Genomic DNA, 11,488 nt, shown 5'->3' with positions numbered 1-11,488 from the left:
GGTTAATCAGATTGTGGATATGCACATGGATTGTCCTTTTCCCTCAGATAAAAGGTAACAAATATCCCTGATCAAATATCTCTTTTTTAATTTTGTCAATAACATGGTTAAGGTCTTCACATTCAGAAATGAAAAACAAAGCTTTATACAAGTGACATGAATTTTTACACAGCCTTCTCCTTTGCTAATTTTGGTTATCAAATAGTCTTTATATCCCTGTTGTCACAACAATTGCTAAAGTATTTACTGTTTTTTTGATGATGATTATATATCAAAGTGATAAGATACATGTACACCAATAACAGTTACTTAAGCAACTGATATTGGAACTGGTGAGACGTTTCAGAAGCATCCGCTGTCTTTCATTAGTGACTCTTTGTCAAAGACAACAATTCACTGATTTCATAGAGTAAGTTTGACCAATACAAAACAAAAGTTCTGCCAACATCTGTGACGTATCATATCAAAGTAAGAACTTATTTACATGCTTCACAATTTAACACGTAACTTTATTTGTTGCATGACCTATGTAGGATATCAAGTCAACAAAAGCTGGTTGGAAATATCAATATTTTTAAAGTATTGCAGTTGCAAACCACCGTACTTTAACGCAATATCCCTAAATACCCAGTATTAAAGAAACAGATATGCAGGTAGGTTGCCCCATGGATAAAGGTGAACTAGCATTAATATGATTTATATGATAAAATTTTATCATTTCTTCTTCCCCCGTGCAGATGTACTTGAGCCTCGTGTGCTTGGTCTGTCAGGTGACTTGCGCCTCTTCCCTGACACAGGTGGGGTGGGTGTTTTTGCTCCCTGAGGTTTGGGAATCTTGTTTTTCTCCAGTTTGAACTCCAGGTTGTCCTGTACCTCCTCAATACTTGTCCTCAGCTTGTCTCGTGTGACTGTCACATGCGCTGTGATGCTGTCTCCCACAACACTTGCTAATGTCTGAGAAAAACAAAAGTTTTAGTAAGAAATTGCAAAATCTGTAACTCTACTACTTGAAACCAGATGAGCATAAGTACTAAAAACTTCTAGTTTTCAGGCAATATTAGACTGATTTACAAGAATATGATACGTTTTGTAGCCTATAGCATTACTAAGTGCAACTGGAACTGTTTGGTCAACAATTCAACTTTGCTTTCTTTTCAACTTTTGTTTCCATGTAGGGAACTAGAGTTCACAATGGGCTCTATGCAAGAACAATTACCTGGTAGGTTTGCAAGTCAATCAACTTGCACGCTGTTTCAGCGTCACACACTGTGTTGCACACTGTCATTGTTGCAGTGTGTGTGTGTGTGTGTGTGTGTGTGTGTGAGCACCTGTAACTACCAGGGAAACCAAGGTCCTTTGGGCATCTAATGAGGGTGCCTAGGTTTGTTTTTTAAGTGTAGGGTGTCCTGAGGACAGCTTAATGCCCTCCTAACTAAATGCACTAAATGGGCTAATTACCTCTCTATCCACTGGGCCTTCTATTCCCTCCAGCCTGCTGAAGGCTTCCTGGACGAGTTTGTCCCCTTCAACCTCCAAACTCTGCTTCTGGGCCTCCCGTAGTTTCCTCCTCTCTGCCTCCATCGTCTGCAGTTCAACGACCTGACGCTCGTAGTCCCACTGCTTGAAAGATTTTCCTAAGAAAGCAAAGAGCCATAGTGCATAGCGCTTAATAGACTTATGAACTATTTTGCAACTTTACACAATTGTTACCTCAAATATTCTTTGACCAATAGAACTAAATGCATTTTTAAGTTTGCAGGGATTGAGTTTTTGGGTAGGGAGAAATTGGAGTGTTTGCGGTACCCCTGATGGTTGTTGAACTGGTTCCACATCTTGCCCTGTTATATATACACAGGAGCATGCACGGACAAAATTGGTACTTTTTATATAAAAACATGAACACAACCAGCACTCTGTTCAGCACCAAGGAGAAAACCAGATGCATATTTTCATATTGTCTGTCCACTTTTCCTTTGGGCCGAGACATTTGCAAATTTCAGATCTCCTATCTATATACCACCACAATCAACCATCATCAGATCATCAAAACAAGCCAACAAACAGAAAAGACGGTTAATATTAAGCTTAATCTACATATTCGGTTACTTTCGAACCAGGCAGGGAGACAAAGCCATGCCTTTTTGGACATTTTTTTCTGGAATCATCACAGCCCAAAACCTACCTTCCTTGAAGAGCATGGGTTCTGGGGGAGGCTCCACTAATAGATCGTACTGGGACACCCAACCGTCCCTGTCCCTCCCAAACACGTACTGGTACAGTCTGTAGTGCTGCATGTACGACTGGAAGAACTGGTCCGTGAACATCTTGAAGTTCCTGTCACCGAGTCTCTGTGCGTACGGCTGGGACTTGGTGCTGTAGTGTTTGATGGCTTCAACTAGAGGAAGACCTGTGAAAGAACAATTTGCACAATTAAAGGAATGCAATCTTTTGAAAATTTAAGGTAAAATCAAATATCTTACATCTCTGTGAAATGTAATTACAGTTTTTATGAATTTCTTAATTTCTTTCTATAGCCCCAGCCTTATCATGCACTATAATAAAATAATAATTGGGGTCGTTGATCTTGCTGGGAAGACCAGCAATGACTTGAAAGGAATTCAGCTGCAGTCATAAAAGCTGTCAAATGTTTGAAGCTTGTGTTTTACTGAGTAGTGGTTTTACCTTGCCAAGGATGGCTGATAATCAAACTAGGGGCGAGTGTAAGTAAGGATCAGAAATAATATTTTGAGATGATAACTGTCTTTGCCATTTATCGCCGCTTTATAAATGATCATATTTGCAAACAGAATTGTTTGTTGTTTGAACAAACTGGCCTTCATTTCCAGCATTACCTTTAGACTTTCAAATATAGCTCAGTTGTGCCTAAGCATCCAACGCATGCAAAATTGTTGCCTTTGTATCCATTAGTTGTGTCAAGAAGGAGCTTCTTTATATGACCCCAAAAGTGTCCTCTTGCAGTATCATCATATTAGAACTAGGTATTGATTATCTCCCTCACTTAAAAAACGGCACCATATGCTATGATTGATTGGGTATGTTGTTAACTGACATAGCACAATGTAACTTTACCCTGCTCATATTATAAGACGGTCCCATCTTTCACCAGTGCCCGGGAGGGTATAGCCCTGGCCAGGTTTAATACACATTGGGTAGTGAGGCTCCACAGCAACAAATTTGTCCTGATGGACTGCTGGATACCAGGGGGGCCTTTTGGGGTTTTCATGCATCTTTCTGTCCCCGGGTCCCCAGTTGATTTTAATTGCAAGTTAAAGAATTTAGGGCCTGGCCATGCCTCAAAATAGCCCTGTAGCAAAAGGGTGTCTCTAGGGGCCACGTAGGGGTCATGCTCAAAAGTGCAAGGAAAACAACCCGTATACTACCCGGAGGAGCCCAATTTTCTTAATGGGACCTAAAGCATTACACAATGGGAATCGTGGCCAATTGGACAGTTGACATAAACACACCTAAGATATTACTGTAAATGCATTTAAATTCGCAGAGGTTTAATTTCGTGGTAGCCAGAAAAAGGGCTGTTCAAAGTGGTTTTAAGTACGCGGTAGCACCATGCACTGTAAAAATGTGGAAAAATGTTTGTGGTGTTTTAAGTTCGCGGTGATGTTTTCGAAGTGTCCACCACGAAAACAGCAAACATAAAGCCACCGTAATCATTGCTGGATTTATAGTACTGTGTCATAATTGCTGACCTTGACACTCCTTCTGCATCTGGGCAGCCAGCTCCATGCACAGCACAGCCTGAGACCAGGGGAAACCTTTCCCCACCGCGAACATGAAGTTGTCGTACAGGTAGTCCAGTAAGATGTCCTGCCTCATGTCGTCCTCTGGATCGTACGGCTGCCAGCCTAGCACCTTCATCAGGGACTTCTTACCTTCTTCTGCCTGCACCAAGATACAGGATACAAGAATTTGTACAACCTGTCTTAAGGATGTTCCTGTCGATAAGAATGTTTTGCATTATGGTAGCATGTTCCTCAGTCAATACAAGTTATTTCGGCACTATTGACAGGATGTTCCTGTCAACAAGTATATTTTTGTGCTAGTGACAGGATGTTCCTGTCAACAATAATTTCTTTGGAATTAGTGAAAATACGTTCCTGTCAATAAGAATTTTGGCACCATTGACAGGTTCTACCTGCTGAGCCATTGTACCAATCACAGTGATTAGTAAATATTGATTGAAACCTGTTCCTGTTTTTCCTATCAATAAGACTTTTCTTACTATTATCCTGTCAATAGTGGCAACGTTATAGCAATCATCCACGATCGATCCAGACAAAAAACAATAACACATCCTGCAATCCACAACAAAACGGAATTTAACGCCACAATACAATTGTCAGGGCAATTCGACATGGTAAAATCACCCCAAAGTGGATCCTGGCTAAACAAATAATATTTGTGGCTATAAAAACGCAATATTTACCGGCTGAGCCGCTATTGTTTTGGCTTGGTCCGTTGTCACAGAAACCGTGGACGCCATTTTGAAACACCTGAAAGTTGTGACACCTGTTGACCTCCCCAAGTCTCGCGAGACTTCACACTTCTCAATATTCATAAATTCATTAATATTTCATATTACAGCTCATTTCTTAGATCTTCACACATCCGAAGAAAAACAGGGTTAGTAAAGAAGTAGAACAGGATAATTTTTTTCATGAGTCAGGTTCTGAATGTTGTTGAGTTGTTGACAAATACTTTTCACATTCTTGTGGCGAGAGTTTGCGAGATTTCAAAACAACAAGATGGCGCTGGTTGACCGAAAACTGAAAGTTGTGGTATGTCGGTTCATTTACTTGCTTCCTTTTCGCCAGTTTCTTCCAATACGGATCTTTTTTGTACACTTTCACATTAAGCAACAAATACTGGATTGTGTTCGTGCTTGTGTCGTAACCGATCGTGCCCTGGTTATAGAATTATCGCCATAGATCGCAGAGCAATCAACTTATGTAAAAACTCGCCATAATGTTTTCGTGACACTTCTAGTTAACCTTAAGAAATTAACTCCACAGAAGACATAGAAATTTCTAGATGATGGTGAAATGATTGGTTGAACTATATCACTTTCTTTAACTAGAAAAACAATCAATTTGACCTAGATTATACCCTTATCTAGATCGATATCTTTATCGTATTACCGATCCAACCCAAGCTTCAACTTGTTGTTGCTCTTTTGATAGTGGCTAGCAGACGGCATCAAAATATCATAAATCAACTAACCACTGGTCGGTGAAATCTCGTGATAAGTTAAGATGCATAATAATAGTAGTCAGATTATTGTTTTCCAAACACCACAAAAGACATACGTTTGTTTCAATAGTAGTCAACCATTTGCAAATAGAAAATTAAAATATCACTTATGAATAATAAGATAATGCTAATTACAGACAAGCAAAATTGATTTGACTGATATTTGTCAGCATGTTAATTGCAACACTTGTAAACTGTGAAAAACTGCTGTACAGATTATTTGGACTGCCCTTACCTTATCTACCTTAAAGTTTATAGTTCTTCGAAGTTTAAAAGCATTTAAGGCTCATCCTATATATAGTAAAGTGTGCGAGAAAAAAGATTGCTCATATTTACAAAACAGCTAATATATGATAATCTAACCTAAGCTCTGATTGGCTAATAACAGAAGAAGGAAAAGAAAAACACCAGCAAAAACAATATGTATTCCCCTACGTAACATCCTGGAAGACAAAACATTTTTAGATATTTTAAGATATGAAATTGCACACTTGGAAATCAGCAACTAATGACCTTTCCAATTCTTCACAAATTGCAGTTTACAGGTGTGGTGATAATTACCATCAAATAATTCATATGTACTCTAGAAAATTTTGGTCCTGTACTGTAGAAAAATCCCATAGATCTTTTTATTTCTATTTTATTCTCAATGACACTTAGTACTTATGTGCATGGGGCCCATTGTTGTTGTACAGTGATATGGATGTTTTTTCACGAGAAGTCAGCTACGTGAGTATAAGCTGTAAAAGGTCAGAAACATGTGCAAAGTGCTGTGTTCAGTCCAACATTAATCTGAGTTCATATTTCTGAGTGACTTTAATTTTACCTGCAAAATTATGCAGATAGGATGGTAAACTGTTGGTCAGTGCTTTATACTAAAGTACACTTAATTAGTGTTTATCTTAAATTTCTTGACATTTCACTTCAGTAGATTTATGATTGTCTTACTTTCGGAAGTTTCGGGTTTATCTTTCCATTCCCAGTGTACCATAAATAGTAAAGTTGTACTTTCCTGTGAAGCTGACAGGGGGCACTGCTAAGCAGTAGGTAGAAGATACAGCTTGTGCTGAAGAGTTAGGCATTGACAAAGTTCTTTTACTTAGTACCAGACCAGATCAATAACAGTTAGGCTGTTTATATGGAATCAAGCTTCAATGTTTTGCTGTGGATTAAATTTGTAACGTTATAGTGATGAGTAAATCAATGTGGTTGTAAAATAAAATATGCTGCAATATTATACTATTCTGTAATGGTATGACAATATGCAGTGGAGATTTCTGGTATACCTTATCAGTTGGTGGGAATAATTTGCAGACACAAATTTTGCCTTTCTTTATGGTTGAAAGCAACTATTTAAAGAAGAGTCCTTCACAGGATTACTTAACATTGGGAGATTTAGGCCAGAAATGTGTCTGGTTCTACTTCCATTTGTGCCAACACGTACTTCACCTAAATGTCAAAATGATTCATTCTTTCCTCAAATCATGCTATATATAAGTAACCTGCACTCCCATTCTTGCTATAGGCAAGACCTGACTTCTTTTCTCTTATTGAATTTGAAGGTCAGTAAAGTTAAGACACATAGCCCTTTAATGCTGTTAGTGGCAGTGGGAAATTGTTACCTCCATGAAATGTCATGGAGGTTATATATACCTCCATGAAATGTCATGGAGGTTATATTTACCTCCATGAAATGTCATGGAGGTTATATTTTACCCCGCGTTTGTCTGTGTGTCTGTGTGTAAACAAGATAACTCAAGAACGGCTGGGTGGATTGGTTTGATACTTGGTGTGTTGGTAGGGTGTGATGAAAGCTGGAAATGATTAGATTTTGGGCCCCCTAGCAGCTCCCCTTGGTACTGCAGCGCAACTTCCGGTTTTGCTATCTTGGTGTTCTGAACATGCTATGGTCACGATTTTAGAGTATTAGATAGCTCTTGTGCTCAGAAAGAAATGACATAAGTTTGGGCCCCCTAGCGTCTAGTTTTGGGATAGCAGGGGCATTTTTGTCAAAAACTTCTGAAGACGATAACTCAAGAAGGGAACAATGGATTTTCATGATTTTTGGTATGTAGGTACCTTAGACAATGTTGTACAAGATAAAATACTAATTATGCAAAATAGGAGTACATTTGCATAATTAATGAGAATATTCTATCATAGCAGTTTTTTCAATGTATCTCTCGTCTCAGATGTGATATGGTCGTGACATTTAGGTGGTAGATAGCTTTTAACGTCATGACATAGTGGGGCAAGTTTCAGTCCCCTAACATTTAATTGTGGAACTGCAGGGGTGTTTTTGTCAAGACACTCCAAAGAGGATAACTGCAGAAAGGAACGACGGATTGCCTGCATTTTAGGTATGCAAGTAGCTTGGGCAAAGATGTTCATAATGATATGCATTTTATGCAAATGAGGAATTAATGTGCATAATTAATGAGGAAATTGTATAATTCCATTATTTGCAATAACTGGACTTCGATAAATGTAACGCTTGTTAATTATAATCGGTGGAACATATGCAGATATCAAATATGCAAATGAGGAACTTACTTGCATAATTTATGCAAAAATTGCAAATAACTTAATGATTGATGATCTGAATTGGGAATTTTACTTGTGACATGTGTACTGTACGTTATTCAATGATGAATAACACCATGCATAAATCATGTTAATGTTAAGTCATTTGCATGAAATTAACAAAAGCTTTAAATATTCATGGAGGTATGAGGTCGCCGAACTCTAGTTTACCCTGCGTTTGTGTGTGTGTCTGTCTGTGTGTAAACAAAATAACTCAAGAACGGTTGGGTGGATTGCTTTCATACTTGGTGTGTTGGTAGTGTGTGATGAAAGCTGGAAATGATTAGATTTTGGGCCCCCTAGCAACTCCCCTTGGTACTGCAGCGCAACTTCCGGTTTTGCTATCTAGGTGTTCTGAACATGCTATGGTCATGATATTTGAGTGTTAGATAGCTCTTGTGCTCAGGAAGAAGCGACATAAGTTTGGGCCCCCTAGCGTCTAGTTTTGGGATAGCAGGGGCATTTTTGTCAAAAACTTCTGAAGAGGATAACTCAAGAAGGGAACAGCGGATTAACATCATTTTTGGTCTGTAGAAACCTTAGACAATGTTGTACAAGATAAAATACTAATTATGCAAAATAGGAGCACATTTGCATAATTAATGAGAACATTCTATCATAGCAGTTTTTTCAATGTATCTCTTGTTCTAGACATGCTATGGTCTTGACATTTAAGCGGTAGATAGCTTTTTGTGTCATGACAAAGTGGAGCAAGTTTCGGCCCCCTAACATTTAATATGGGAACTGCAGGGGCGTTTTTGTCAAGACATTCCAAAGAGGATAACTGCAGAAAGGATTAAGGGATTGGCATCATATTAGGCATGCAGGTACCTTGGGCAAAGATGTTCATAATGATATACATGTTATGCAAGTGAGGACTTAATTTGCATAATTAATGAGGAAATTGTATGATTCGATTGTTTTCAATAACTGGACTTCAATAAATGTAACACATGTTAATTATGATGGGTGGATTATAAGCAGATACCAAATATGGTAATGAGGAACTTATTTGCATAATTTATGTAAAAATTGCTAAACCGCTTTATAATTAATGATGGGAATTTCACGTGTACGTTAGTCAATGGTGAACAATACCATGCATAAATTATGTTAATGTATCAGTCAATTGCACAAAAGCTCTAAATATTCATGGAGGTATGAGGTCGCCGAACTCTAGTTTTCCACTGTGTCTATGGTAAAAATGTATTGGAAGTTGGAGCCAAACCCTATCCTCCCACTGCTAGTACGTTTTACCTCCCCATCCAAAGTATGAATATATACGGGAGGGCAAATGTGACCTAATAGCATCCCTGGTCAATCAGAATTTAATACTTGTCAGGGGATCTGCTCCCCAGGGTAAGGGATATCTTTCGGCATCCAGGGGGTCTGATTTCTTCTTATTTCTTCTTTTTTTCTTCGAATATTGTATCAAGTACATAACGTACATGAAAACCATACTTTTCATAATTTTCAACATTGTCATCCAGTTGCAACTTCTGTACAAATTACTACAATGGTAAATTATGTCTTAACAGGTTTTTGCAAATCAAAAAAAATTTCATCCCGTCGCTCCATACTTTTTCTATAAAAAGAATCCGAGAGCCAAGAAATCAAATTGGTGTGACCATGCATAGGATGATATATTTTGACTTTGGAGTAGTTTTGAGTCAGAGTGAGAACATTCTAGGTTGGCATATCTTGAGTCTTCACTCATTCAGAGCATGCATCGCCCATCCAGGCACACCCAGCCCATTACCTTCCCTAATAACCATGAGTGATGAGCCCTGCCACCAAGGCTTACCAGTTATCAGCTTCTCCCAGCCTCATCCATTTATTATTGAGAGCTTTTGCCCCATCAGTGAATTACATGAACATGCCATTAGGGCAGTAAACTTGGATGAACCTGGCACTTTGCACTTGAAAGCGTATGGTCCCCCCCCGGGGTGCGAGATTGACCACAAACTTATCACCAAATCTTACAGAGGAGGAATGGGCGTGATTTCTAAAGTGCGCGTACCTTTCAATGCAACCTAGAGGGAGTTGATTTGAATGGGAATTGGAAACCCGGTTGCCATAAGCATGTAGGCTTTATTCCTACAAATCCTTGGGTAGTTTCCTTTGATTAATATTTTGTCAAGGAAGTTTGCTGAAGTCATGATTGATATGTACAGCAAAATGGAATATGAAGCTGAGAATTGTTGAAGTGAAAATAGTTTTATGCAGTCATCTTGTCTGTATACCACTAGGGAGGGTATTTGATCCGCAGAATATGCCAGTGAAATGAAGTGCATCATCTGTGCGTAATGTTCATCAAAGTGAATGTGAAGATGAAAGGGTCGGGCATAAGAAAATAAATATTGTGCTTCTGGCTATTGCAAGGGAGGTAAGATTTTTGGCTCAACATCTGAGTGAGAAAAATGTTATAGAAATCATTATCCAATATCTATTCATATAGAAATTTGTGCTTGTAGAATGTGTGTTATCATTCTGTACATACTTCAAATATGATGTTGAAAATATTAGCGTAAAAGGATAGTATAACACTAGATATTCATGTACCACACATTTGCTGACATCATCAGCCGAGTTTGATTGGCTGAAGGCAGAAAAATACATATTAATGTAAGAAGAACGGGGCAGAAGCCAGCAAAAACATTGATAATATGTTTTCCTCGGAAAAAAAAAGAAAAAGAGATACCCTACCTACTGACTGTAATATTTGTCAGGACCTTAATTGGAAACAGAATTTTTTTGTCTAGACCTAAACAGTCTTAGTCCAAGGAGTAATACAAAACCCTTAGGTCATAAGCATAACGGGGGCCGCCCTAAGACGGTTCCCGTCCTAAGACGGCACGGATTTTTTGCTGATCTTATTATCAATAAGTACACCGTGTTTGTTACCACTGACTATGCTGATTACAAAGGTAAATAAACCAAGTCCATGCACACAGCTTTGATTTGCATTCAAAGTATACTTTAACATATTTACTTCATGTTTAAAAAAAAAAACAGAATTCTAACAGTAATGTTGACAGTGCTGAATCACTGCGGTCACCGGCCTCTGGGAATTGGCGGCTCGTGTCGCTAACTATACGAACTCTTTCAAGCAGTCACACAACTTCCATGATACACATAAATAAAGCTCCATAAAACACTATGAATATGGGTCTTCAAATGTTTGTTGAGTAGAAAAGCAAGCAAAAGGAAGCGACATAAACATTGCCACCATTGTACTCCCAAGGGAGTGTGGCCGTGAAGGTGGCAGACTAGAGAACGCTCCAAAGATTTATTTGACTGTAACATATGATTCGTGCTGTCTATGAAAATAAGACTTGATAGAGAGATGTAGATGATATTTTCATATAATCAAAGTTTTGTTGATGTTGGTGGTGTCGTTTTATCGTAATGGTTTTTTTAGTTGGGCATTCACAATCAGTGCATTCAGCCCATTGCCCGTAAACACATCAGCTGGATTGTTCTAGGTACAGCCTTCCTCATGTGAGACAAGAAGTACATACAGTCACGATTTTACTGTCAAAAGAAAGCTAAAATATCATACTATTAATTTTTTTCTGTGTACTTAAATCTACCACTTACTTCTGAAGAGAGCAAAATG

General features: G+C 38.4%; 1 protein-coding gene across 1 annotated transcript; it reads right to left on the bottom strand.

Annotated features, from left to right (window-relative positions):
* Positions 1-593: 593 nt before the first annotated feature.
* On the bottom strand, positions 594-4,623 carry LOC118406398 (uncharacterized protein C8orf74 homolog). Its single transcript, XM_035806442.1, has 5 exons — positions 4,463-4,623; positions 3,726-3,918; positions 2,183-2,407; positions 1,459-1,634; positions 594-954 (listed from the first exon to the last, which is right to left on the bottom strand). Exons 1-5 carry the CDS (start codon positions 4,592-4,594, stop codon positions 715-717), a joined length of 966 nt encoding a protein of 321 aa, XP_035662335.1. The 5' UTR covers positions 4,595-4,623; the 3' UTR covers positions 594-714.
* Between the last annotated feature and the right edge of the window lie 6,865 nt (positions 4,624-11,488).

This window comes from Branchiostoma floridae, chromosome 2, assembly GCF_000003815.2.
Source record: "Branchiostoma floridae strain S238N-H82 chromosome 2, Bfl_VNyyK, whole genome shotgun sequence".
NCBI lineage: Eukaryota > Metazoa > Chordata > Leptocardii > Amphioxiformes > Branchiostomatidae > Branchiostoma > Branchiostoma floridae.
This window is presented reverse-complemented; position numbering and strand designations above follow the sequence as displayed.

Excerpts from the sequence above, each read along its gene's own strand:
- LOC118406398 (XM_035806442.1), bottom strand. The coding sequence starts at position 4,594 with ATGAATATTGAGAAGTGTGAAGTCTCGCGAGACTTGGGGAGGTCAACA. Across the intron at positions 1,635-2,182 it reads ACCCATGCTCTTCAAGGAAG|GAAAATCTTTCAAGCAGTGG; the intron begins GTAGGTTTTGGG and ends TTGCTTTCTTAG. Across the intron at positions 955-1,458 it reads AAGGCCCAGTGGATAGAGAG|ACATTAGCAAGTGTTGTGGG; the intron begins GTAATTAGCCCA and ends TGTTTTTCTCAG.